This window comes from Cydia pomonella, chromosome 10, assembly GCF_033807575.1.
Source record: "Cydia pomonella isolate Wapato2018A chromosome 10, ilCydPomo1, whole genome shotgun sequence".
NCBI classification, from domain to species: domain Eukaryota; kingdom Metazoa; phylum Arthropoda; class Insecta; order Lepidoptera; family Tortricidae; genus Cydia; species Cydia pomonella.
The window spans coordinates 4311296-4339223 of NC_084712.1; the positions used below are offsets into that span (position 1 = coordinate 4311296).

A 27928-nucleotide genomic window follows, 5' to 3' on the forward strand; every position below is an offset into this window, starting at 1 on the left:
TTGACGGGTAGAAAAAAAACTTGTTACGTTAATAAAAGCTTGTTACGCTGTTAAAAATTAAAAATATGTATTATTTAAAATAATATAATAAAACACAAAATACACTTTTTTCCGAGGAACGATACAACTCGGGGATAACAACATAATACATATAAAACTTAAAGTCTAAATCTAAAAATAAATAAAACTAATCTTAAAATAAATAATTAAAAACTATCCCCCTGCGGCATGGTGCCGTAGATGCTGGCAGCATTTCCTCGTTGTATCGCAATACTTATTCTCTGTGCGAGGAAGCTGCCAGCTCTACGATCACCGGTAGCGTCTTCTATTTTTTTGGCTAAATCCTTAAATAGTGTAGATGCATTCGGACCCCACGGGCCAAGGGTCTCGACGCCAAAAGGTACGAAATCGTATTCGGGGCCGAGACCCCTATATTTGATCTTTTTTAATTTTTCGGCCGCCTCTGCCGCCGCGCCGGGTTTTGCAGTTGTGCCGTGGAGATGAGACGGGGCTAGAGTGTCTACACATGTGGCGTCCCACACCAGCACCCGTCCCATCTTCCACGGAATTAGTGACATTCCGTCCGGTCTCTTACCATCGTCTCTTACAATACCAGCTGGCTCAAGAAGAGCTGGCACGTTCACGCTGGCAAGAGACCGGCGGAGAATATCGTTAAGCGCGGCGTGTCTAGAGAAGCGGCCGGCGCTCCTTTGGCAGGAGAGCCCGTGGTGTCCGAGGGCGTCGACATCAGTGCCGCAGGGGCACTTATGTGGAGCACAGACCCGGACGCCGAGTCGCAGGCAGGTTGCAACGCGCAGAGTGTGCGGTTCCAAAAATGTGCCTGTGTGTACCGAAGGAAACGCGTGCAGCCAGGCGCCGGATTCCTTCGTACCCGCTGCTAAGAGTCTGGCGCGTGAGGAACCTATGCTGCGACTTAAGAGAGAGTCATAGATAATTTTACAATGGATGTCATCCCATGGATGTTATCTGTATTATTTTATAAATTAATAATCTATTATTTATTTGAGTGACAATGAGATGAACGTCAGATAGACGTTTCCGTACTGATTGTCAAGTATATGTATCAGTTAACTAAAGAGGTTGACAAATGATTAATTATTACGAAAATACTAATTGGAATCATGGCGGCTACCGGGAAAATCGAAATTTGTCAATTGCGGGCATTTTTCTTTGTCACTCTAATTACGTCTTAGTGAGAGTAAAAGAGAAAGATCCCCGCAATTTGCGAATTTCGGTTTTCGCGGTAGGCCCCCTTACCCTATGTAGCGTGACGTCATTTTTTTGTCAACGGCATGAAATGTACGGGCCCCATTTGACTGTTTAAGTGTTTACTACTTTACTACTTAGGTAGTTTTGACTTTTGATTTTATAAAGACAACTCCCGCTATTACATATTAAATTTCAAGTTTCATTAATTTGAAGTACGCAATGTGCATGTGCCCCATAACTTTGTATTGACAAAATGTAGTTTTTCTTCCCACGTTCTCCACTAAATTCAACCTGAGTGAAAGAAGAGGGAACGTAATTAATTTATGTCATTGAGAATAAAGGAGGTACTCGGCTTTACGGAAACTTGTTTAATTAACTACACCTTATAAATGTTTTGCCTCTTAATGTGATGAGTAAATAAGGAAGCCTTGAGTTTGCAGAAGTTGTTATCGAAGTGTGTGGTGTCGACCTTTGAATTGATAGTACAAACCTTAAACTTGAAAATGGGGAGCCATCCAGAACACGTGGAACCTTCAATAAAATCCAAATTTACAGCACTATTTGAGAAAATAAATGAACCCAATTATGTTATGGATAACTACTACTCTGATAATTTGATTAATAAATTAATTGAAACCAGGAAAGGTGAGTCTAATTTTGTAAATATACATTTGTACCTGTAGGATTTTGGTTTGGGAGGGGCTTGAAATGGGTTTAGGGGTGTTCTAGCAATAATTCACCCTAAATGCTTCATGGAGGGGCTCAGAAGCTTTTATTTAGTTTCACCTGTCTCATTGTTTTTCAGTCTGTAATCAAATCTTTCAAGTTAAATTTGACCCACTTCCCGGTTTCCGATGAAGCTGAAAATTTGCATTCATATGTTAGTCGGGTGACAATGCAATATTATGGTACCATACCATTGATCTGATGATGGAGACAGGAGGTGGCCATTGGAACTCTGTGATAACACAACGCAACCTAATTGCGTTTGGGGTTTTTAGAATTGTCTCGATGAGTATTAGTTGCGTGTGGAAAGAAAAGTAGTCAGCGATAAAAGCTTGTACCAAAAATTAAATTTTTGCCAAAAACTTATTGTCCTTTAGCTCCTTAATATTTTTTACTGTTTATTGATTTTAATTCTCGTTAAGGTTTTTTAAAGTATCATTAATTCGAGGGATGGTCAATCCTGATAAGTCAATCAAAAAGGTTTTTAAATTGGAAATACAACATAAACTCCCTACAATGTCACTCAATATATTGATTCACTCCCTATCACATTCACATTTTTGACTCTAAATCGTTTACTTTAATATTAATTTCTCTCTATACAACGAAAACTCTATAACATCAAAAAGTGCCCCAGTCCTATAGAGTTTACACTGTGTCTGATATATGGGGTTTGATCTCCCAGCCCTTGATATTTATTTATTGATACTCCCTGTGAACATACTTTTACAGCTCCTTGTAATATAGTTTTATATTTATAATTTGTGTACATTGTAACTGTCATGTGCTATGCCTGCTTTGAAGACCTCTTTCAATTTGTGTTGAGCTGTGCATTCAAGATTTTTGTATTGATTTGCTGTTCCTTACTGTACCCTCTAACCACCCAGATTTCAGAACTTGCCAAGGCAATAGCAATTTTGATTTGTCAAAATAAAGATTCATATTAGAATGCATGGGGAGACCTTTTTATAGGTGTCTGGGCAGCTAGGGGGTAATAAATAATTTATTAATTTACTTATGAATTGATTTAGATGAAATTAGGTATAGAGATAGTTTGGAGCTTGAGAAACGATAGTATTTATCCATCATCATCATCAACTTATGCAGATGAAGTCATGGGCAAAAGCTAGTACACAAAAAATACAATTACACTTTATCATAGGTTTTTTTTTTCTTTACAGATAACAACTATATTTGTACACTTTCACTTCTACTGGGAGAACCAATACAGAATTTGGAAAGATATCATACCTCGGTGCAAGTTTTTCTCATCAGATTGCTGGCCTTTGTATGCAGCAAAGAGCTGTTCTTTGCCAAATTAATACATCACATCAATGATACACTACGGAAAGGATTCACTAATCTTGGGTCCTCTACTATGAACCCAAGCCTGAGTGTTGCATATCTAGAAGTTGCCCTGTCCCTCGTAGAGCACCACACCAGTCTGTACTGGCTGCTGGACAGTGGCATGTGGAAAGAAATCCTTCAAGCCAACAACAAGTCCAAAACAGTATTCGTAACAAGGCAGAAATATAAATTTGTCTCCAGACTTGTTTGGAGGTTAAACGGATTAGAAGATGAAGCTAATTTAAAACAAGTGCTGAGTTTTATACTTAAACCCCTGATTGAGACGGAAATTGTGGTAACAGAGTCTATAACTACTGACGAGGAGGAGGTATCCGCCAAGCAGTTTGAACCCATGCTCCACATGCTCAATTCTATCATGAGTGAGTACAAGGAGCTCTCCAGATCATCTCTTGTCATTAACATGCTCCTGACACACTTCAAAGTGGTCAATCAAACATATGTATTGCTGGACAGGTACCGCAAAGATAGCTTGACTTCACCAAGTGCTAAATTAATCTTTCGTTTGATCCTAGCTAAAGTTTTCCACACCAAACCAATGACTGAAAACTCTATACACACTGCTGAGGATTTTATCGAAACTAGTGCAGCCTATTTCAATACTGTGAATGTGTTCCTAAAGAGGCGGAATGCTATGGCAGTTTTAGACTACTGCTATTCTTGCAATGAAATATGGAATTCAACATGGGACAAGAAAATACCAAGAATAAACACATTTAATGGCAAAAAGGTGGATTTGCAAAACAAAATGTTGTTCTTATGCCTTGTGCCTGCTATTTCCTATATTACAAGACATGTTACGGAAAATGCTTGTCAATTCGGAGGTAACATTCAGGACTATATGATGAAGCTTGTTAATGCAAGCTGTGAGCACACAGCTAAGGCTGCATGGGCTCTGTCACATCTTATCTTGGAGCTGGACACAGAAACCATTGTCCTGCAGAGTGTGAAAAGGCTGGCCAGTTTGAACAACTCTATGAACAACGAACAAGCTAACTTAATGTTCCAAGGTCTATTCTACGTACTCAAGCAGTTCGCCCCCATGACGGAAGACAATGAGAAGAAATGTCCCGAGACAGTGTTCCAGGAAGATCAAGAGAACCTGTTCCTATACACATATACTCTAGAAGCAGTTTTGCTCTTGGTGAAAAACTACGATATAAATTGGCAGGAGAGCTTGGAAATAATTTGTTTGTACAATGTGGTCTTCATTATACTGCAGAAAACAAATTTATCGAGTAAGGTAAGTCTGCATGTCATATACAGTATTTAATTACAATACAGTCGATTTTTGAACCTAATGTAAAAGGTACTACATTGTTGGTTGTCTATAAGGTTGATTCCAAACTGAAGCTATATGGAAATAGCATCTTATTAAGCACCGACAATAAGTACCCTTTAAGTTGAAAATGGCACAAAACAACTATACTTTTTCTACCTATTCAGTAACCATATTATACAAAATATATTAATGGCAATGATGAATCATAAAAACTAGAATCGGTAAAGCAGCAGGTTTAGTATGAAAAGATAACAGATGGACATAATACTTTAGCATTTATAAATATAATATTAGTAGGGATAGGTAATGTAATAAGGCAAAAACTTAAAACACTTGTTTCTTATAGTAGACATAATGAGCTCATAATTCTGAGTAAAAATAACAAAACAAAGTACAAAAACCGGCCAAGTGCGAGTCGGACTCGCACAGGAAGGGTTCCGTACAATTATCTATAAAAACGGTCACCCATCCAAGTACAAGTACCCTGCCCGACGTTGCTTAACTTTGGTGATTGGTGAGAACCTCGAAAGAACCTGGAAAGAAAAATTTATTTTATTCTGCTTTTAGAATTTGTTGTTATAGCGGCAACAGAAATACACAATCACGGTTCATGAGATACAGCCTGGTGACAGACTGACGGACAGCGGAGTCTCAGTAATAGGGTCCCGTTTGACCCTTTGGGTACGGAACCCTAAAAAAGGAGGTTTATTTGTAAGTCAATATAGGTATATTATTGTGTATTCATCAGTATCCCCTGGGTATGTTTTGTATATCTTGCATGTATTTTAAAACAAATATAATACTAAAAAGACTGCAAAGTAAAGTGGACTATATTGTCTAAGCAACAAGGTTCAGTTTACAAAACAGTCAACCACTCAGTATTATCGTTATCACAGATAAGTGGTTGCCCGAAGTATAATCTCGCAAGGCCTATTTTTATCGTATCGTTTATGTACTTTATACGGTTTGGTTCAGAAAAAGAAGTAGCAGAACATTATGTGGGTTTTTCATTTTTAAGCATTGTATTTTTTTCATAGATAATCTGTAGATCTCCTTTCTCGGTCCCTCATTGCTGAGGTTCGCGACCATGTATGCTCCGTCTCCATAGTGTGTGATCATAAGCTATATGGGACACGTACAGTCAGGCCTGAAAATATCTGTACAAAAAATGTGCCAAATATATGTATACACTACCTTAATATAGGGGCAATAAAGTAGTGTATACATATTTTTGGCACATTTTTGTACCGATATTTTCAGACGTGACTGTACTGCATGTGCATGTTGCCGCCAACCACCCTCTTCACAGCATCAGACCATCTCATGGGTGCTCTTCTTTGCGCATGCTTGCCATCTATCCATCTGTAGATACCATTTTATAAAATTAAATACTATCGTATTAAAATGATCTCAAGGTTCCGACTTCTTTACATCTCATCTAAAACTATTTTTGGACAGCATCTCAGAGAATTTGAGGTGTATCTCATAAATATACTTTTTTCTTGAAGTTTGATGAGCTACATAATACCTTATTAAATTGTATTTTGTTCAATAGTTAACTTTTTTGATTTGACTTCACTTTGAGGTAGTTACATGGAATTTTCACTTTTGTGTGTTTGCCATTTTCACAGAAATGTGTGTCTCATAGAAAAATCTCTGCCAGAGGTTAGATTCGAGAGACCCAGTTTATTGGTGTAACTTCTTCGTAAGTTGATATTCGTAAAAGCATAAAACAAGTTGTGAAAATTTAAATTCAATTGTAGCATTGTAGAAAATGGAAAGTGAAGTTTTGTTATCACCAAAAATAATGCTCTGTTGTTTTTGCCACCTGCGTGGCTGATTGGGTTTCGAATAAACTGTTAAATAAATAAATAAATATATAAAATAAAATTTTTATTGGCATTAAGGTAAGTACATTTTAGTGTTGAAGTCCCTGACTTCTGAGCTAGGTAAAAACCTGTGTTACAGAAGTCAGTGTCCTCTCCCAAACATAATAGTAACTATTAAGACATTAACCATTTTCATTTTAGACTTAAAGTAGATAATTAAGGCTTGTTTTAATATTATAAAACAAATGCCATTCTAATAAGAATACAATGCAATTTATTTTACATATATATTTTTTGTGTGTGTGTGTGTGTGTGTGTGTGTGTGTGTGTGTGAGTAAATCAGGGTAAGATGCTTTCAGTTTGTACATAGTCTAATGACAGCAACCAGGACTTAAGTTTTTCCTTACACTTATGTTTATTTAGGGGATAAATGTTTAGGGTTTTATTAATCTTATTATATAAAAAGATGCCCATAAATCTTTGTTGCCGTCTGGCCGTAGCTAGTCTACATTTATATGGTGCACAAACATTAGTCAAAGTTCGTTTGCTTGTAATTTTATTTTGATCATAAGGGGTAAGCTTATGCTGCTTTAGCACTAACTGAAGTATAAATAGTTGTCTAACAGAGAGCAATTGACATTGTTTATATAATAGACTCGTTGGATATCTATATGATCTACATGTCATGACCTTCAACAGGGATCTCTGGGCTCTTTCTAATTTTAACATGTGGGTTTTACAAGCGCCACCCCATACAACATTGCAATACCCAATCACTGGCTGAACCAGAGCAACATATACTTTTTTCAATAAAACTAGGTCAGATACATTTCTTAGTTTCTTAAAAATATATACTAATTTTCTTATCCGTGTTGAGGTTAGGTCTAGGTGTGGCTGCCAACTCATTCTGTCATCAAGCAGAACGCCCAGATACTTAATACAGTCAGATTTAGCAATAACAGTACAAGTACAATCAGTTCCTGACTGAAAACTGCATTTGTGAACCTTAATACTGTGCGAGTGCGACATAAAATAGTAGAAAAAAAGTGGCCAAGTGCGAGTCGGACTCGCCCATGAAGGGTTCCATTTATGACGTATTAAAAAAAAACTACTTACTAGATCTCGTTCAAACCAGTTTTCGGTGGAAGTTTGCATGGTACATCATATATATTTTTTAGGTTTATCATTCTCTTATTTTAGAAGTTACAGGGGGGGGGGGGGGACACATTTTACCACTTCGGAAGTGTCTCTCGCGCAAACTATTCAGTTTAGAAAAAAATTATATTAGAAACCTCAATATCATTTTTGAAGATACCCCACACATATGGGTTTGAAAAAAAAATTTTTTTTGAGTTTCAGCTCTAAGTTAGTGTTCTAGTTATGCACCAACACCAACTCTTAAAAACAGCCGCTGTATACTTTTTCTGTGTCCTTTCTTGTGCAATAAACATATTTTATTATTATTATTTTTTAAGTATGGGGAACCCCCAAAATTTATTGTTTTTTTTTCTATTTTTGTGTGAAAATCTTAATGCGGTTCATAGAATACATCTACTTACCAAGTTTGAACAGTATAGCTCTTATAGTTACGGAAAAAAGTGGCTGTGACATAAACGGACAGACAGACGGACATGACGAATCTATAAGGGTTCCGTTTTTTGCCACTTGGCTACGGAACCCTAAAAATTACTCCAGACGGGAGACGGATATTGGATATTTCACAAACGTTATTTATTTTTTGACGTGATTTTTTTTTTTTTTTTTTTAACTTTACACATAGATAATGGTATTACACCAAGACACTTATGTGGTATCCATATTAAATTTAAAATATTAATTAACCATTATGAAACATGACAGATTTGCACATCTGCGGTGCGGAAAGATTCCAAAAGGTTGAAAATTGTTTTCGGGAATGTTAGGAAAATATCACAAGAAAGAAATAAAAAGTTCTGTTAAGGATTTTTTAAATGGTAATAATTTATAGCCTATTAAATTTTTTATATGACATGTAATAATTGTCCTGTACTATAAGTTTCTCATCCTTGTTATTATTTTGTTAGATAATTAGGTACTGTAATTAGCTTTAAGTAATATTGTATGCCCGTAAGGGGTGTCATGGTCTGACTTATTTGTATATATAACATCGTAATTGAAATGTAGGTACATGACTTCACAATGAATAAATGATATGATATAATAAATTATGAGAAATTTCTGAAATTATTCCGTGTGAAAACATTGCAATTTGCACGGACTACGCAAAAAAAATAATAGTTTTACCTCAAATACTCAAAAATGTTTTGCTCCTTATGACATCAGGAATGCGTGATTAAAATCTGGCGGGTTTAATAGGCCCGCGGTGTATATACACCGTTTTTTTTTAGTTAATGCTTATAGTATTTTTTAGGGTTTCGTAACCAAATGGCAAAAAACTGAACCCTTATGGATTAGTCATGTCTGTCTGTCTGTCCGTCCGTATGTCACAACCACTTCTGTGAATCGCATTAAAATTGTCACACAAAAATAGAAAAAAAAAATTTTTTTTGGTGGTTCCCCATACTTAAAACTCAGAACTGAAACTCAACAAAAAGTTTTTTCATCAAATCCATACGTGTGGGGTACCTATGGACAGGTCTTCAAAAATGATATTGAGGTTTCTAATATAATTTTTTTCTTTTTTTCTAAACTGAATAGTTTGCGCGAGAGACCCTTCCAAAGTGGTAAAAATACAAAATGAACACACATACGTTTTCTTGGCATTGAATGTGTTAACAGATAGCGACTTTTCATAGAAATATATAATCAAGGGGAATTGATAACTACTCATTATGTTAGTGAGCGACACACCCGACCGCGTGCGGGCTTCCAGTTTGACCAGTAAAAACATCTCTGTGTTGTCACTCCATCTCAGCTGGTGAATAAATAGAGTCCTTACGTAATTGTAATAAAGTCTACATTTCAAATTTGCTACTATCAGCATGAAGTAGTTTATGTGACCTTTTACCACTTGAACGTGCTTGAACTTGAAGTTGTTGTGATGAAGTTGGATGTAGTAGGTAGTAGGCGGACGTATTATAATAAGATAATAACAGTTTAATTAAGTGTAAAAAAAACTTAGTAGTAGTAAATTTAGGAGTATTGTACGTAGTACGAATACCTAAAGTAATAGAAAACATCATTTTGTTCAAGTTTTAGTAGTGGATTCAAAGATAATTCAGGAATACTTAAACATAATACAGTGAAGTGATCATGGGCAACCAACCAAAATCTGTTGAAAGTGTAATTAAAATGAAATTTAAATCATTATTCGAAAAAATAAATGACCCAAATTATGTGATAGATAACTTCTACTCCAATAATTTAATTAATAAAATGGTGAAGAATAAGTCAGGTAATTATTTTTATTTATTTTAAGTTTTTGTCTAGGATGACTCATTCACTCACAACATTTTTCGTTTCGATCACCAATATAAATCCCGAAAAAAAAACCATAATATAGATGAAGTTCTTCATGCTCCTTTTTGGGGCTTTGCTACGCCCCCCTGGTCGCACTGGTTGCGATTGCGACCTCCTGTTCTCTATTTTTTCTTTGAGGTCATCCATTAATTACGTCACACGAATTTCTGGGTTTTTTGACCCCTCCCCCTTTCCTTGCCACACTTGGTCACATTCGGCAAACCCTTCCCCCCGGTGTGACGTCACAGTTTTTAGCAATTTTGTTTTCAACGAAATCGGCAAATCTAATTAGGAATTATAAATATGTATAATCAAAATATTGTTGATAAAAGGAATATTAGTAATTTTATAACCCAAAACTTATTAGGAAAGCAAATGAAACTAATAAAAACGAAACACGTTCCAAAAACTTGCTATTTAACTGTACATCGAATATTTTTTTTTAAAATAAACTTTCAGTTACTGGTAAAGTTAAAGTGATGTTACAAAGTTTGTGACTCCCCTTTCCCCTTGTCACAACATATCACATTTTGTTGAACCCCTCCCTCCCCCTATAACGTGTAATGTAATTAATGGATGACCTCTTTTCCAAAACTATCATTAAAAAAGACATTACCAACTCTGCTATGGAGGAATGACATGACATTTGTTTATTTATTACTAAAAATAATAGTAATGAGTAGCGATTTATTGTTTCACACAGTTGTTTTCTTTACAGTACTCAATGTTACTTGTAGTAGTGTAAGAATCCTACTCGAAGAACCCATACGAAACCTGGAACGGTACCATGTCTCGGTGCGGGTGTTCCTCGTCAGACTCCTGGGTTTGGTCGTTAGGGAAGAACTATGTTTTGCGAAAATTATACATACAATTAACGACCCACTATGCAAAGCTTATCAAACCCTTGAATCTCTCACAATAACACCAAGTCTTCGTGTGGGCTACCTAGAAGTTGCCCTTGCTATAATAGAGCACAATACCGGCTTCTATTGGCTCCTTGAGTGTGGCATGTGGAAAGAAATCCTGACCAGTGACCAGTCCAATACAGTATTCGTCACAAGACTTAAGTACAAGTTTGTGTCCAGATTTGTATGGAGACTGAACGCCTTGAAGGACGGCGATAACGTTAGGCAGGTGCTGAAATTTATTCTGAAACCCTTGGTCGAAACAGATATCGAGGTGACTGAGTCTATGAAACCTGACGAGGAGGACGAAGCGTCCGAGTGGCTTGAACCGATGCTCCTCATGCTGGTGTCCATAACTAACGAGTGTAGCGAGCTCACCAAGCCCACCCTGGTCATAAATGCACTGCTGAACCACTTCAAACTGGCTAACCATCTGTGTGTGCTTTTAGATAGATTCCGAAAAAACAGCCTGACCTCACTCCTAGCCAAACTAATTTTCCGCATATGCCTCGCCAAAACTTTACATAACAAGCCATTGACTGACGACACGGTATACCGAAGTGAAGATTTCGTGGAAACTACGGCATCATATTTCAATACCATACATTACTTTACAATTAGGCGTAACGCTATGATGGTCCTCGACTTTTGCTATTCGTGCAATGAATATTGGAATGAATTGTGGCGTGACAGAAAGCCAGAAACGATTGTAATGGATGGTAAGAAGGAGAACTTGCAGAACAAGGCGTTGTTTATGTGCCTTGTGCCGCCGATCTGTTATGTGACCAGGAATTGGCCGAAGTCAGTACGTCAAAACGAGGGGTGTATCCAGGATTATGTAATGAAGCTTATAAACGCAAGTTGCGAACACACTGCTAAGGCAGCTACCTTACTATCCGATCTTATCTTGGAGTCCGACACAGAAGCTATAACCCTGAAGAGTGTAAAGCGGCTGTCTAGTTTAAATAACTCCATGAACAACGAACAGGCTAATCTAATTTTCCAAGGGCTCTTTTACGTACTCAAACATTTAGACCCTTTCCCGGAAAACTTTGAATACCACATACCACCTTCGGGAAATCCGGAGGCCAAATTACAAGAAGACCAGGAAAACATGTTCGTATACTCGTATGTCATAGAAGCTATCCTATTTTTGATAAAGGAATATCATATAAACTGGCAGGAAAGCTTGGAAATCATTTGTTTGTACACTGTCGTGTATCGTATAATGTCGAAACCGAATTTACCATGTAAGGTAAGCAAAAGGCACAGCCATACGTAATAAATTCAGTAGGCAGCAACGGTCATGCTGCTGTGATACTTGCACGCGATGCATGTAGCTGCAAGTAAAGATACTTGCAACAATCACGTGGTAGGCGCAAGTAAGTAGCGCGTATGGTCGCAGGTGCAGACGCAAGTCGCTAGACTATTTAATACCGTTTTTTACACTATATATATTTATATATATAAAGCCCGACCAGAAATTTGTCAAGACGGCGCTGTTATTCTCATGTATGGGGTGACAGTTCAGTTTAGTATGAAAAATTTAGTTCCAATGAAATTCCGCAATATGGCGCGTGATCATATATTACTGGTCAGGCTTTCAATTAATTTGCAAAAAAGGGTAACGTTTACAGGTCTTAATGTAAGTAAACAATAGTTTGTTTCACCTTTTGTATACATACAAACATGCAAATCCATTAAAAATAATAACATTTGAAACTTAATAACTATTACAATCAACTACACTAATATTTTATTATGAGCGAATCGATCGGCTGCAATATCTACTGCGGTAGGAAAATGATAATAATGATGATGTTGAATTAGTTATTTCATGCGCTTGTTTAGGCGACAAACCGGCTTATATCCCTACTAATATTATAAATGCAAATGTAACTCTGTCTGGCTGTTACTTCTTCATGCTTAAACCGCTGAACCGATTTAGATTAAATTTGGTATGGAGATCGTTTGAAACCCGGGGAAGGAGTTATACTTCTCACTTCTGGAACAACTTAGTGACACACTTGCGAATGTAGGTACCTATTGTCAGACTTGCCCTTTGGCTTTTACCTAGACGTAAAATATGTCACTACATATTCCCAATCTGTTTACAGTTCATAGTAACGGCCCTAAACGTAATAACGGTGGCAGTGTGCAAGTTCCTGCCCCCCAACCTGTCATTACTAATGGAGTCGAAGCCTGGCTCAGCCATGCACGACCTCGGGCGTCTCATCTACATGAAAATGCACGACTTGCACTGGGAGGTGCGAGATTCAGCGCTTGAACTCCTACTCGTGGTCACCGAGATCTCTTACGTCAGTGAGTACACCTACTATAAATCAGTGCACGAACTCAGGCGTCTCATCTACATGAAAATGCACGACTTGCACTGGGAGGTGCAACATTCAGCGTTCGAACTCCTACTCGTGCGCATTCGTATCTTTTACATCAGTGATTACACCTACTACATCAGTGCATGACTTCGCGCGTCCCATCTACATGAACATGCACGACTTGCACTGGGAGGAGCGAGATTCATTTCACGAACTACTCGTGGTCACCGAGGTCTCTTAGGTAAGTGAGTACATCTACTCCATCAGTGCACGACCTCGGGCGTCTCATCTATATGAAAATGCACGACTCTCACTGGGAGGTGCGAGGTGTGTATCGAGATCTCTTACGTCAGTGAGTACCTGCTATACAGCTCCAACCTCTGCCTCACGACCTGTGCTGCACTATTATAGTGTAGGGTGACCAGATATCCTGATTTTTAGCCATAGATGTTGGCCTTGCACCGAAAACTGGGAAAGCCAAATCCAGATATCTCGATAAATAGGAATTTGGACCTGTTTATCCTATACTATATATACGCATAGTTCGTAGTATAGATTCTTGTAACGTAAATAATCTCAACTACAATGATCTCACTACGACGTTTTACAAAAGTCGTTAAGAATTATATTATTTATTTAAGATAAAGTATACTTAAACAAATAATCTTTTCTTTGTTTTACCTTCCGTTAGCACTTTAATAATATTACTAATGTTAAATTAAGTAGATCTCCGTGGTAAATATTACGAACTGATTAATACATAATAACGCATATTCACTATACCGGTTTTTTTTCAAACGTTTTCAACACGTTTGCTGTTTGTGGTCATCCACACAGGTTTAGTGGGAGTTATAGCCCATTTTGATATTATTCTATATGACTTTACAAAAAAGGGAAAATATAGCTTTGGCAAAAAACTTATGTTTATTATTATTATATTGTTAAAAATTGATGTACGTGCTTTTACTTGTATGGCTTCTGCATATCGTATGGAGGTTCGTAACCCTCCATGATGTCAAACACGCACTTGGCCGGCTTTTTTCAAATTATTGTCATTGAGTCATACATAGCAGTCATACAGACCGAGAAATTTATTTAAATAAAACTAGAATAAGTTTGACTTTTTTTAAATACAAATGTGAACTGATTTTACTATTTAATCTATTTTGTTTATAATTATAAAAGTTAAATTAGGATAATATAATAGCAATAACAATATTTTTTCACAATTTTTAATAGTGGCTATATGCCAAATTGGTCTCTGTCTATCATTGATGTAAGTATAATTAACTGGATTCACAATCAGCCGAAAAAAATGGCCCGACAAAAGTAATGCTCGAACGGCCTGAACATGAGTTTTGCTCCCAGTCTCGTTTCGGCTTTGACAACGACAACTGACAAACATGACGAAATATTCTGTGAAAAAATGCGCTTATAATAGCAAATCAACAAGAAAAAGGATGGCATATATTTCTTTCAGTGAGTTCTATTGTTATTTTAACAGAACTAATGTGATTTATAGTATTTAATAATTCATTTTGATGATACAAATTAAAGGTTGTCACGGAATAAAAATTTATGGAGTTTACATTAGATTTTTTTTAATACCATGTTGGTGGCAAACAGGCGTACGGCTCACCTGGTGGCAAACAGTCACCTTAGCCTATGGAGTCCTGAAATACCAGGGTGTCACATACGCGTTGCCGACACGTTTTTTTGTTACTGTTTGCAAAACAACTGAAACTTTTTAAAGACATAACATTCGAAGGGGAATAAACCATGATTATTCTATAATAGCATCTAATGTACTATTGAAAACATTCATGCACGAAAACATTTTTACGTCATAGAATTGTTGTAATTAAGTCGATGACCAACCTGAATCTAACTGTAGCTAAAGCTCCAAAAGTAAATGTAGATAAAAAAGACAATTATACAACAAAATTGAATTTATTTCAAGGAAACTGGGTGTTTATTAAGTCGTTTTATTTTATATTTATGTACGTAGTAAAATGTTCTTCTAAAGTAGTATATTCCTGTAGGGCAATCGCAGACTGCCTGTTGTCATTCAAAACAAATACCATTCATACAACTATCTCAATCTAGTTATTAATATATATATATCAATTTAACCAGTCGTGTCTAGATACTGCAATCGTAATTAATGATAAGACTTTAAATACCACTTAGATAAAATGCTGAGCTATAAGTATGTGTAGTGTATTTGGCGTCTCTTCAAAAATACATTTTATTTATTGAGCAAAACTTGAGCTAATGTGATGGGTACCTTTGCGCCGGGTACAACCCGAGGGGGACTTTTCATTAGACTTCAGTTAGTCTTAAAGGGAAAATTTGAATCCCCATACAAAAATATGACTTGCGTCCGAAATTTTTCCATGTGGAATTTTTTCAATTTTGGACGCTTTCTGTCGGCACATCAGTAGGTACAAATTATAAATAAATTGTGTTATTATATCCAAGATAATAAAATGACAGTTTAATTGGCCAATTTACCACTTCATCCCGTTCTCATCATCATCATCATCATCATATCAGCCTTTTATCGCCCACTGCTGAGCATAGGCCTCTCTTCCAGTACGCCACTTGTCCCGATCCTGAGCTAATCGCATCCAGAAGTGTCCCGCAATTTTCCGAATGTCGTCCACCCAACGAGCCAACGGACGCCAGGGGCTTCTTTCATCCGAAAGCGGCCACCATTCCGTTAACATTTTAGTCCACCTGCCATCACTCTGCCTAGCAACATGTCCCGCCCAACTCCATTTTAGGTTGGTAATGACGCAACCCACGTCTAGCACCTTGGTGCGACGACGGATCTCGACATTCCTTACTCGATCTTGAAGCTTCATCCCGTTCTAGCACCAATTTTGTACTGAAATAATAAATCGGTTCGATAATCGGGCGATTTATCTGGGATATAAATAAACAAGGTTTAGTATTAAATTTGGTCTATTAAATTATAGTATGAATTTTATGAGATAATTGTTTCGGCTCGGGCTCTAATCTGTTAAACAAAAATCTTTGTTACTTTTATGCAGAGCGGTCAGCTGAGATAGCTTCCATCTTTACGGCACGTGCTAAAGCAACAATGACTTTAAAAAGCATCTATCGTGATAGTATTAAGGTTCAAATTTATGTACTTAACAGCTTATTCGAAGAACAATCAGCCACGCGGCTGGCAAAGCAACAGGGCATTATTTTTGGAGATAACAAACTTGTTATAAATATGATTCATAGTATACATTCTAACTGACTGTGTTACGAGTTAGAACTCATTTCATCAACCATTACACCGTATCATACCTGGACCGTACTATGAACGTATCAGGTATGGAATCTAACGCGACATGGACTACTAGAATGTGGGTCTCGCGACTCCAAAACTCTATAAAATTCTAACTTGTTTTTGTGTTTTCTTTACAAAGTATACATGTTTTGTGTGTGTATTTAGTGTTGTAATAATTCGCCTTTGAGAAGTGAAACTCGTGAAGACTTGCGAGTCTCTGTGAATATTTAAAATTCGAAATCAGATTCAACTCGCAACACTATAGGCTGTTTTTTAACTATGATGAAATACTGCCCATAGGAAATGTATGGAACGTTCATTTGTTTCTTGTATAGAAAAGTTATAGCTTAGTTTTTTATAGTTAAAAACAACAGGCTTACGGTGTTACTACATTTAGTTTTCTTACGTTTCCAGAATTCCCGCCATTTCAAAAGCAGATAATCGAGAATGATCTAATCATAGTGGCCACAGCAGTAGCGCTGAACGACCACGAGTTCTACGTGCGCGCGTCCGCGCTACGCTGCCTCGGCGCCGCCTGCAAGGTGTCCACCGTGTGGGAGCAGCTCAAGAATAAACACCCTGATATACAGGTACCCACAAACACGCATAGACCAGCCAGTCGTGTCACAAATACAGAATTTGTTAATCGTAGTGCCCACAATAGTAGCGCTGAACGACCAGGAGTTCTACGTGCGCATATTCGCGCTGCGCTGCCTCGACGCCGCCTGCAAGGTATCCGCCGTCTGGAAGAATTTCAAGGACAAACACCCTGATATACATGTTCCAACAGAACCAAACACGCATCCCAGGCATCTCACAAATAGGGAACGATTGAATCGTGCTAGATACAGCAGTAGCGCTGAACAAGCATGAGTTCTTAATGCACGCATCCGTGCTGCGCTGGCTCGGCAAGGTCAGCGCGTGTGGGACCAGCTCAAGTACAAACATACAGACAGGTACTTAGACACATGAACACGTGTTCTGTCCCACCACATCAACAACCATGACAGCTTCTGAAAAATTAGTTTGAATTCATGCGGGGGAAAATAGTAAACAATGTGGTGCGATATTTCCATTGACTGTTATGACTGATATGGGTTGTGGGGCAGTAGACATTACTTATACTCTGTATCTTTAGGCATATAATAAAAGTAAACAAAATCTACCCTCAAATGGCTCTTTAAGCCATGTGGCCGGTAGATGAAAAGTCAGGTCGTTGAGTGACAGATCCAGGTGGTTTTGTATTTGGTTGGTTAACCAATAAGTGTTATAACTACCCGAAAATGTACAAAAATTGTTTGTGAACTTTTATTTAAATACCTAAAGATACAGAGTATAGCTATTGTAATTTTCTTTACAACCAAGTGGAAATTTGATGAGACACTCACATTATGATTTAATGAAAAAAAAAAATTCCATCCACTCGTATGGGTTTAATATTTGTCATTGAACTTTATTTAATAGGTAGTAAAGGCTACCAAAAGCAGTTCCATCCAAGTTCTATTATTCAATCAATCAATAAATCAATCATTTATTTATTTGCAAAAATACAGTAACATAAGGTGTTAGGACTATTCAGGTACAATGTGTATTTTGCTTGCAAGCAAGCGTGCAAATATAATGTGTCAAATCTAAGCATTGAAAAATAACAAAATTGAAATTAAGACATTAGCATAAATAATTAGAGATTTAGAAAAATTAGGAAAAAAATTCCGCTGCAATATTATGTGTATATAAAAGTTAATCATACTTGCGGTCAATGTATTCCGTGTACTAACAATTTGTGGGAGACTGCGAAAAACCCTACAACTTTGTAAAATAGAGTATTTTGTAACGCATTAAAATATTGATTTCCAGGATTCTCTACTAAATATTCTACGCAACAATCAAGAAGGCATAGTACGCAAGGAAGCATGCAACGTCCTCTGCGAGATGTACCTCAACCTGAAGCTGAGCCCCGACTTCAAGCAGGCCCTGTACGAGCAGATGGTCTCCTCCGCCAGCAGCGACTTCCACTGGGAGGTCCAACTAGCCGCCCTCAAGTTCTGGAAGATCGTCATTGATAACAGCCTCTGCGAGCAGGGCATGCTCGACGGCACCTTCCCACCCGTCACCTTTTCCAAAGAATCCAGAAAAATCGTCACCCTCAACAAGGCTGAAATACAGAGGAGACTCTTGAAAATCTTAGACGAACTCGCCGCAAAAGGCTGCCTAACCGTTCTATCCAAATTATTACACGAGGACACCGAAGTCGAAATAATGGACGCTAATTTAGCTATCGCTTTGAACCTTCTGGATATTCTAAAGCGCTACGAGGTACCTGAATGTGTGAAGCGCGTTGAAGGCGACCCGCAGACCATGCAGGAGTACTACACCGAGACCAAAGAAGATGTAATGGACGAAGAAGACGTTGTCATTAAAACTGAAGAGGCTCAGTCCGATAATGTTATAGAGGGCATCATAAACGCTGATGACATGAATCTGCTCGCTCACATATACGAACGGCATATGAAATTAAAGAACGACCAACCTGAACTACAGCCTAAACCGATGATCAAAGTATTACGTTATGTAAAACCTTATTTGTTTGTGAATCATTTGATGAGCAAAGATTTCAAGGCGGTTATAGAGTACAAGAAACAGTGGAGGAATGGGATACGCAGCGTAGAGTCGCTGTTAGACGATGTGCTAGGCATTTACGAGATTGACAATGATGTCAACAATTTGGATTGTTATTGAGATTCTATTTTGTTATTTAAGTATACGTTCCGTAAGGAGTGATTGTTATAAATAAAATGTAGTTAAGTATACATTGAAACATATTTTTATTGATCTTTTGTGTCTAAATCGCATCTCTCCCTGGATCTATCTGCTTACCTACCTATATCACAAATTATAAATCAAAGCTTCTTCAAACAAACAAGCAATTTCGTATAAAAATGTACATTAAGAAGATCCAGTAGATACAAATTGTGTACCTATATAATTTATAGTTACAACCTTCATCTCACACACTTCTTTTTCTTCGTCGTTCCCTCATGCCTGAGGATCGTGACCAACAACTATGCCCCTCCATTTAACGCGATTAAGGGCTATGTGGCCTGCCCTCTGCATGGAACCACATGCTTATCTAATGGAATCCAACCATCTTGCAGGTGCTCTTTGTCTAGCGCACTTGCCTTCAATTTGACCCAGTATGATGTCACGTTCGAGGCTGTGGCGATCGCATTATATGCCCAAAGAATCTGAGAGCCTTCTCCTGGCAGATTGTTGAGAGTCGTTTGGGGATTCTCCCAGAATGGACTCATTTGTTTTCATTACGGTACATGGGATTTTTAGAATCTTTCTCCAACACCACATCTCGAAAATATCGATTTTGCTCTCGTCCAAGCTTTTGATGCACAGGTTTCTGCACCGTACATAAAGATGGAGAATACCAGTGCCTGCACTAATCGTCCTTCCACAACTTTTTGAGGTTAGTCATAGCACTTTTAGCCATTCGAGCACGTCGGGGAATCTCTTGCGTGCAGCGTGCACTTTCTTCAGCAGAAAAGCCATGTCTTCCACGTTAGATTCAGCAATAATGAAGTCATCTGCATATCTTAGGTTGGTGATCTTACGGCCGCCTATTGTGACGGCGACCTCTACGTCCTCCAGTGCTTTCCCCATGATGTACTCGCCATACAAGTTAAATAGTTTTGGAGGCATGACGCAGCCCTGACGAACTCCTCGTTCAGTATGAAACGGTTTCGACATCTCACACACACTAAGTACTTATACTTTATATTTGTGGTACTCTATATTTACATATAAATGCAGCAAGTTCACACCACCAATCATAACGCCACCAATTCGTCTATCAAAATTCCTAAGTCAACTTTTGACGGCCGCTTTTTCGCCGCTTCTCTTACTTTATCTATAAACTCACTCGGCTCCATAATCTCTATGGGGCTCGAACTATATGTACTTAAACACTCAAAAATTTCCGAGATGAGATCACTAACCTCTTGTTTAGTGCTTGAATACCTTGCCTTTTTGTCTTGAACTTCGTCCTTATCTGCAGTGGGAGGAGTATGACTAATAGCACTTTTCACAACGCTTGGAACACAACTAAATTTATAACGATCTAAAGCTTCTATTACTTTATTAGTAATTTTAAAAGCCTTGTCCATCACTTCACTATTGGTTGAATTCAAACATTTGACCATCACAGCCAAGCAGCCTGTTTTCGACAGATTATCCATGCCGATTTGTAGTTGTTTATGTATTTCTTTGTCGTTCAAAACTATGATCTTCCTCTTGTCCTTGCAAAAGGTAACAGAGGGGAATGTGCCATCGATCATTCCTCTGTCTGTGAATTGTTTCTTCATCAGTTGCGTCCAGAAGTTCAAGGCTGCTATCTGAACAGGCCAGTGCGGGTCTTCTGTGGCCGCTCTGGCCATGGCCTTGGAAACGCAGGTTGTGAAGGCCTCATTAACCTTGCGGTTGATGTAGACGTGCGTCAGTACATTGGCTGCCTCTTTACGCACTTCCCCTTCGGGGCTGTAGCGCAAGTTGCTCACCAGTTGCTCCTGAAACATTGAAAGTAGATATTAGGATAATTTCATGGATTTCTTGGTTTGGTTGTCTTTAGGTATACCTCTGTCACTGCGATTTATTGCCGTATGTTATCCCAGGTTTTGTTTCATCGTAATCTTATACCTTTAACCGAGTAATTCTTGTATATAATACCTATATATATTTCGGGGATCTCGGAACCGGCTCTAACGATTTCAATGAAATTTGCTATATAGGGGTTTTCAATTCAATCCAATGTTTTATTTCAGGTTGAAGCCCATATTATGTTAGTAATACAATGTACTTATGAAACTAAATGTTATTAAATTACAATAAAATATGAAATCTAAGTAAATAAATAGTTCTGCATGTACGCACCAAGTGTTTAATGCGCATGCAGCGCTATCCAGCGGGCCAGCATAGGGCTGTCCCAGCGACGCACCAACGCGTTCAGAATCCCGTTGGGGCTGTCGCGCATACGCGCAAGGAGTGACGCGCACTTCTTCCTCGTGACGGCCGCGAAACCGTCCGTGCGCGCCTTCGCGAACATGCCGGATGCACTGCACCAGCGCGGCAGCCCCATCAGCACCCGGAACGCATTTTTATATTGCACGCGGAGATCATTATACACCCACCGCGTATAGTCGACCCACAGGCCACACGTATAAAAGGAGACACAGTAAGCTTTAAATACTGCGAGTTTGACTCTCTCGTACACCCTGCGAACTTGCGGGCCAACATATTGCTGCGTGCGGACGGCCAACGATCTTCGCTCCCGTGCAATATCTACATTATCTTTTATTGATCGGTGGCCCAGTGACCAAAATATTTAAATTGTGCGACTCTCTTTAAAGCTACCTACTCCAGCGAGTAACACTGGCGGCACGCCGGAGTAGGTCTTATTTTCAGGTTTGTGAGGTAAAGCCCCCCCCCCCCCCCTCTCCCCACACGCCAGCCTGAACTCATCTGATAGGGCACCGTCCCACCTTACATTATTCGTTTGGTGACCATACCAGTACTTTAAAATGGCAGTAATTTCACCTGGTAAGCTGGTCTAGTGGGCTGCGGCTGGATTTCGTGGGCGAAAAATCGATCTAATCTTTATCTCTGGGAAAACTCGCATTTCTGAGTTTCTATGTTTTCCGAGCAAAGCTCGGTTTCCCAGATATTAGGTATTGCTACTATGAGTAAACGTTAATGTAATTTGTAGGTAATGTTACGCAACTTCTGCAATTTCGGATACAGTCGAGGCCAGTTTTAAGTTTAGGTCTAAAGCTTCCTGCTAAGAACTTGTAAGTATATATGTATATATATATATAGATAAAAATTCTGGTGACTATCTACGTGCTTACAACAATAGTTTGAAATGCCTCTACGCCATAGAATAGAACCCATAGTCGTTGAAGCACAAAGGCTCTGTGACAAGGATCAATTAATCTCGTAGGCAGATCCGGTATATAAAAGTGTCTGCATCAATACGGATATATACGGACTGACGACCTGGTCAAGGAGTCTCTTGAATACGATGCTTGAGCGATGGACCACTTATTTTTTGCAGTAGGTAGGCACGAGAACACCCATACATCAGTATCTCGCGTGCGAGATAGAGTACTCGACCTACTGTACTAGTACTGTAATTAATATAGAAAAAGCGGGTAGAGTCAGCGAGACGAAGCTAAGAAGTAAACTTCATAATTTCATAGAGTTTGATGGTTCAAATAACACTTGCAACGTCTGGGCCATCAAAATCGCTGCCAACTTAGCTTGGTCTGACACTTAGTTTATCTCGCGCGCGAGATGCTGTCGTGGCGCTTTCTTCGACTGATAAATATGACATAAACTTACATATAGATGCTGGCAGTGGTCGAGCAGCTCAGTCCACAGGTCCTCGCAGCTCGCCGCGGCCACGAGGCAGCGCAGCGCCGCGGCCTGCACGCGCGCGTCGGGGTCCTTGGTCGCGCAGTGCGCAGCCCCGCACAGCAGCCCGTGCGCAGATATCACAGCGCGCAGCGGCATGAACTCTGGAGAAGAACTATAATTTGCAATTCCTAAAAAAACACGAATCTATGTTTGTAACTTCAGAAAGCGTTACATTTAGGTAGGTACGGAATTTTAAGTTCTTTTAGAGTTTTGGCCTGGGATAGGACTTACAATATAGGTGGATAGTGCTATATCATGTCTACTCTCTATTTAAGGTCCATGTGAAATATGTAGCTTTGAATACCTTCTGAATAGCGTGTGGTCACCAAAGATGTCCCATTAAAATACGCGTGAAATATCGGCTTGCAATGAGTTAGAATGTTAGAAAAAACTGATAAAACTGTACTGACTGACATAAGCGACCTCCAAGAAGCTTAAAATCAGCTGTAGCGCGGCGAGTCGGGTTTCACTTTCAGGCCGCTGGAGCACGCGCCGCGCCGCTCCCGCCGCTTCGCTCAGCGAGCCGCCACGCTGCGGCTCCATCAGCAGCGCCAGCTCCGGCGACAGTAGCTTGCACACGCACGTCGTCACCAGCTCCAGCGCTCGCACCAGCAGCTGGAAATATCAGACTACAAAAGTCGTCTTTATCGAGAAAAAAAATCCTTCTGGGACAATCTTACACGAATCGAGCTAGTAATTTTGTTAAGTAGGTACATAGTATTTTTGGTAAGTAGTGAAACCTAAAGTATGTAAGTTGTATTGCGATAGAACGAGGAAATGCCGCCAGCATCCTTGGTACAATGCATCAAGGGCCTATTTTAGATATAAGCTAGTTATAGTAATCATCTGTATACCTACATCCCATATTGTTATTGTAAATAAAGTAGGTAGTAAGTGGGTATGGGTACCTAAATTACAAGTATAGTTCTTGACCCTTACCTCGACCGGCAAGATGTTTAGCTTTATTAAATTTATGAGCGCCGCTTGCAGCTCCCCGACTTCCAGGCTCTCATGCCAGTTGATCTCATGCTCGTCGAGAAGCATAGCGATGGCGTCGAGGATGAGCGCAAGGAAGCACACGTCGTCGGGCGTGCGCAGCGGGTTGACCAGTAGCACCAGATCCGAACCGTCCGTCAGCACGAACTCGCTCAGCGTGTAAAACAGCGTCTTAAACACCACGCACGCATGCTGCCGGCTCAGCAGCCTTTTCAACTTTAAGAGCTCCCGCAACGAGTAGATGCACGCCAAAGTTAAATTATTACCCGTCGATTCTGTTATTAAATCCCTGAAATCATAACTCGTGTTCACCATGTCGTACGGAATTGTCTTAGCCACGTCGCTGTGGAATATTTCGGTTGCATCCTCCATTTTAAGGTCGCGGACTAACCTTTTGCCATACTTTTGCCTCAGATATAAAGGCATTAACATTAGAAGTAGGAAATGATTTTGTAATATAAATTTCTTGCCAAATTTTTCGAACGCTACCTGCGCCATGACCCGTTCCACTTTGTGCCAGAAGGCGTGGCAGTGGGAGAGAAATTCAAGGACGGTCGCGAAAGACCTCTTCTTGATTAATATGCACATTATTTTGTTGACGGCGTCGTGGAATTCTTGGTTAACTCGGGCCTCGGAATCGGGCAGGAGCGACGCGACCTGACGGCTCGTTGCGTAGTAGTAGCGCAGCGTAACCTCGGCCAGCAAGCGGGCCAACTCCGGCTCCCTCGACTTTTCTAGGGCTGTAGTCAGTGTACTCTCTATGGAAAACACTTGTGACAGCATTGACACTATATTACTAGGCTCCGCCAAATGCTCCACTTCTCCTAATATGTGCACTAACGCGTGCAGGGACGGTAATAGAGAGTCTGATTGAACCATAAGGCTTTCCGCTTCTATTGTCGGGCTAGATAAAGAGTATTCCAATAGAGGTTTTACAATGTATTTTAGGACTTCTAATAATGCCTCTTCTTCTTCATATTCGTTCAACTTCCATATTAATTTCGACATAAATTCATACAAGACTGCTGCCGTTTCAGCTGGCGGTCTGTATTGTGTGAGAGAGGTCATGACCATTTGGTAGATTTTATTTTCAACGACGTACTTGACCCCGGAGTAATGAGCTACCAGCGCCATTGACTGCTGGGCTTTAGCTAGCCCCACTTCGGTGGGGGTGACGACAGTTGCACTCTCTGCATGGCTGCGGTCCACGAGCAACTCAAAGCCCTGCATCTGCACGAATCGGTTGAAGAGAACCTCATTGCTTAGTACGATGCTCACGAGCTTCGAGTAAAATATATTCACCGATGTTGATGCGAACTCTGTATTTTTTATTGCATAAACAAGCAAATTTGCGAAGAACGGAGTTTCTAAAATCTTTGCAACGCCTGAAAGAAATCAAAGGGCAATAGGTAAATAAAAGTATTTTATAGGTTGACGCCACTGGTGACGCCATGTTGACGCTAGGTTAGTTAATATAAATCCTTAGTCCGCCTCGTAACTACCAGTAGCTTGTGATATGTTAAAGTAAAGGCTTAATGATTAATTTAAAATCAAGTTTTTGTTTATGCTTATCTGAATAGACAAGCGATATACCTACAATTAAAATAGGTAGGTATGTCCCTGGATGTAAAATTATAAATGTTGATAGACACGTCATGTTATTTCATTTTGTTTCGATTAGGTATGCATTATTTTAGCGCTAAATTCTCATAACTAAAGTTGAATTTCGAGTCAGAGATTGTTAACGAAACTTTGAAGGGTGGTATTTCACCTGTCCAATTTCTTGGTTCAAAGTCATTGCGTCTTACTCGAGCAAAATGTGAGACGCAAATACACATTGGATCAAGAAATTGGACAGGTGGAATAGGATGGTTGACCCAGTCCCAAACCAGTTAAGGACAAATTTTGACTTTAAATCGTTGTTATTTAAAACTATTTGGACGTTTACTTTTAGTTTATTTTTTATATTGTATATTGTCTAATTAAAAGTCGAGATAAGAAAAAAAAACACAGAATTACGTTCAGGTTTTTTTTATAATATTTTTAAAATTTCAAAAACGGGAATGTACCTAAGTTTGACCAGCAGGCCCCAGTAGTTGTTAAGTTTTGTACCCAAAGTTGACCAATTTCAAAACAAGGCAAAAATAGCAAAAAATAATAAAAAAAAGCTTGTTTTTTATGATCAACTTTATTTAAATTAGAAGCAATATCTTTTTTTTAATTTAGATCAACAAGTATTCATATTCAGTCTTAGCAATCACATTGAAAATAAAACTGAAATGGCACATTTTTTTCTTATCACTAAAACAATTAGGTAAGTACAATTAGGGTTTTTAACACCTACAACAACTGAGTTTCTTAATTATACAATCACCTAGGTACTCATCTAAAAGCCAAGGCACTTATTCATCATACTCATTAGAAAATTTATTAATCATTGTTGAATGGGGGATTTTATATTTGCGGCATGTTTCTCTAATTTTTTTTCCCAGAATGTATTTCTTTTACTGCTTCGTAAACGTCGTCCTCACTATATTGAAAGAATTTCTTTTTTGGTGGCATTTTTTAATCTAAAACAAGCAAAGCAAAGAATAATGTTTTATAAGGCTTGGTCAACCATAGGAGCTTTTTTTTTGTACGTGGTACCAAAGTCAAACCACTGGTCAACTTAAGGAACCACCACGATTTGGACCTTAAAATCGTGAGAGGTGGTATTGAATATGCCAAAGCTATGAAAATCCAGTTAAAAAAAGAAAATAAAAAATAAAAACCATATAGCCAGTCGTTGACCATCTGGTCAACTATAGGAAAACCAAGAAAAACATGCACCAGAAGTTAACCAGTTTAAAAAAGTCATGAAATAGGGTAGTTATATTTAAAACTACGTTGAAGGCGAGAAGATAAACATTTAAACTTTACAAAAAACAATCATTACAATAAGGTTCATTCAAAAACAATGCCAATTAACAATAAAATAGGCTTACCTGTCAGAACACGTGCCTAACTGTAATGGCGGCAGATCGGCAACTAACGGCGACGAGCGGAAGTAAAATGATAGTGTAGGCTACATTTTTTGTCTCATGTCATCGGGAATGTGATTGGTTTGTCAGTTAAAGTTGAAATAACATGTAGGCAACTTAAAAAATACCAGATAGTGGCGGGAATTCTTAATATTGACATTTGAAGTCGCAAATGGTCAACTACCGGTGCGTGGTCAACTACTGGGTCAACCATCCTACCATCCTCAGGGAATCGGCCATTAAACATTATTGACTAGTCGGTACTAGTCTAGTAGTTAACTTACATTTGTCTTGGCTGCCATTCAGGTATTTAAGCAAGTCCTCAGAATGTTTAGCACTTAATTCGAATTTGTTATGCAAAAGTTTATCAAACAACACTTTAAACTTTCTTTTGTACTCACTGGATTCCATAGTAACACGCGATGGACAGAATCGCATGCGAGTTCATATTATAACTTGTTTTGACGCGAACACTTTTGGGTAGGGATAGCTGATAGCGCAATCACGATAGATATCTACAATTCGTGTGATACAACGACGTCCGCGATGTCCAACTAAAAACTATGAAATGCGATGCGATGCCTGGTGAATGACTACAGAAATACAGATAACCGCCAATTAACGTGTAGCCATAGCAGATAGTAGCATTTTTATCGTAATTCAAGCAAGTAGTAGTTTTTACAAATTTTATTTTGCTAGATAGATACAATCTAATGAATGTTGGCGTGTTGTGTGCGTAACGTTCTTTAATATGAAAAATGTCGGTCAAAGGGGTAAATATGGTAAATAATACATGGTGATGGATAAATAAGAAAATAATAATTTCCTGCAAACTACACTTGATGGGATATTGGGCTAGAAAATAAATAAATATGTAAACTAATTGTTCAGTTTTTCTTTGATTTATACATATATTGGTTTAAATAACCAAATCAAAAATAATGGATTTAAACAGTGGTTGTGTTGTTATGGGAAGAATACAGGACAACAGGGAATTAT

At 38.7% G+C, this 27928-nt stretch overlaps 2 protein-coding genes across 4 annotated transcripts; one reads left to right on the forward strand and one right to left on the reverse strand.

Moving 5' to 3' along the window:
- Positions 1-1326: 1326 nt before the first annotated feature.
- Positions 1327-19246, forward strand: LOC133521859 (uncharacterized). Of its 3 annotated transcripts, XM_061856960.1 has the most exons (6): positions 1327-1574; positions 1671-1875; positions 3138-4564; positions 12914-13118; positions 16851-17026; positions 18294-19246. In XM_061856960.1, the coding sequence occupies exons 1-6, from the start codon at positions 1554-1556 to the stop codon at positions 19173-19175; spliced, it is 2916 nt and encodes a 971-aa protein (XP_061712944.1). In that variant the 5' UTR covers positions 1327-1553; the 3' UTR covers positions 19176-19246. The 3 variants fall into 3 exon arrangements, with proteins under 3 accessions (XP_061712944.1, XP_061712946.1, XP_061712945.1); XM_061856962.1 differs by having other exon boundaries at positions 1327-1875; XM_061856961.1 differs by lacking the exons at positions 1327-1574; positions 1671-1875; positions 3138-4564 and adding exons at positions 9046-9826; positions 10610-12051.
- LOC133521860 (uncharacterized) lies at positions 19245-27813 on the reverse strand. Its single transcript, XM_061856963.1, has 5 exons — positions 27214-27813; positions 23853-25294; positions 23324-23528; positions 22839-23014; positions 19245-21007 (listed from the first exon to the last, which is right to left on the reverse strand). The coding sequence occupies exons 1-5, from the start codon at positions 27365-27367 to the stop codon at positions 20273-20275; spliced, it is 2712 nt and encodes a 903-aa protein (XP_061712947.1). The 5' UTR covers positions 27368-27813; the 3' UTR covers positions 19245-20272.
- Positions 27814-27928: the final 115 nt, after the last annotated feature.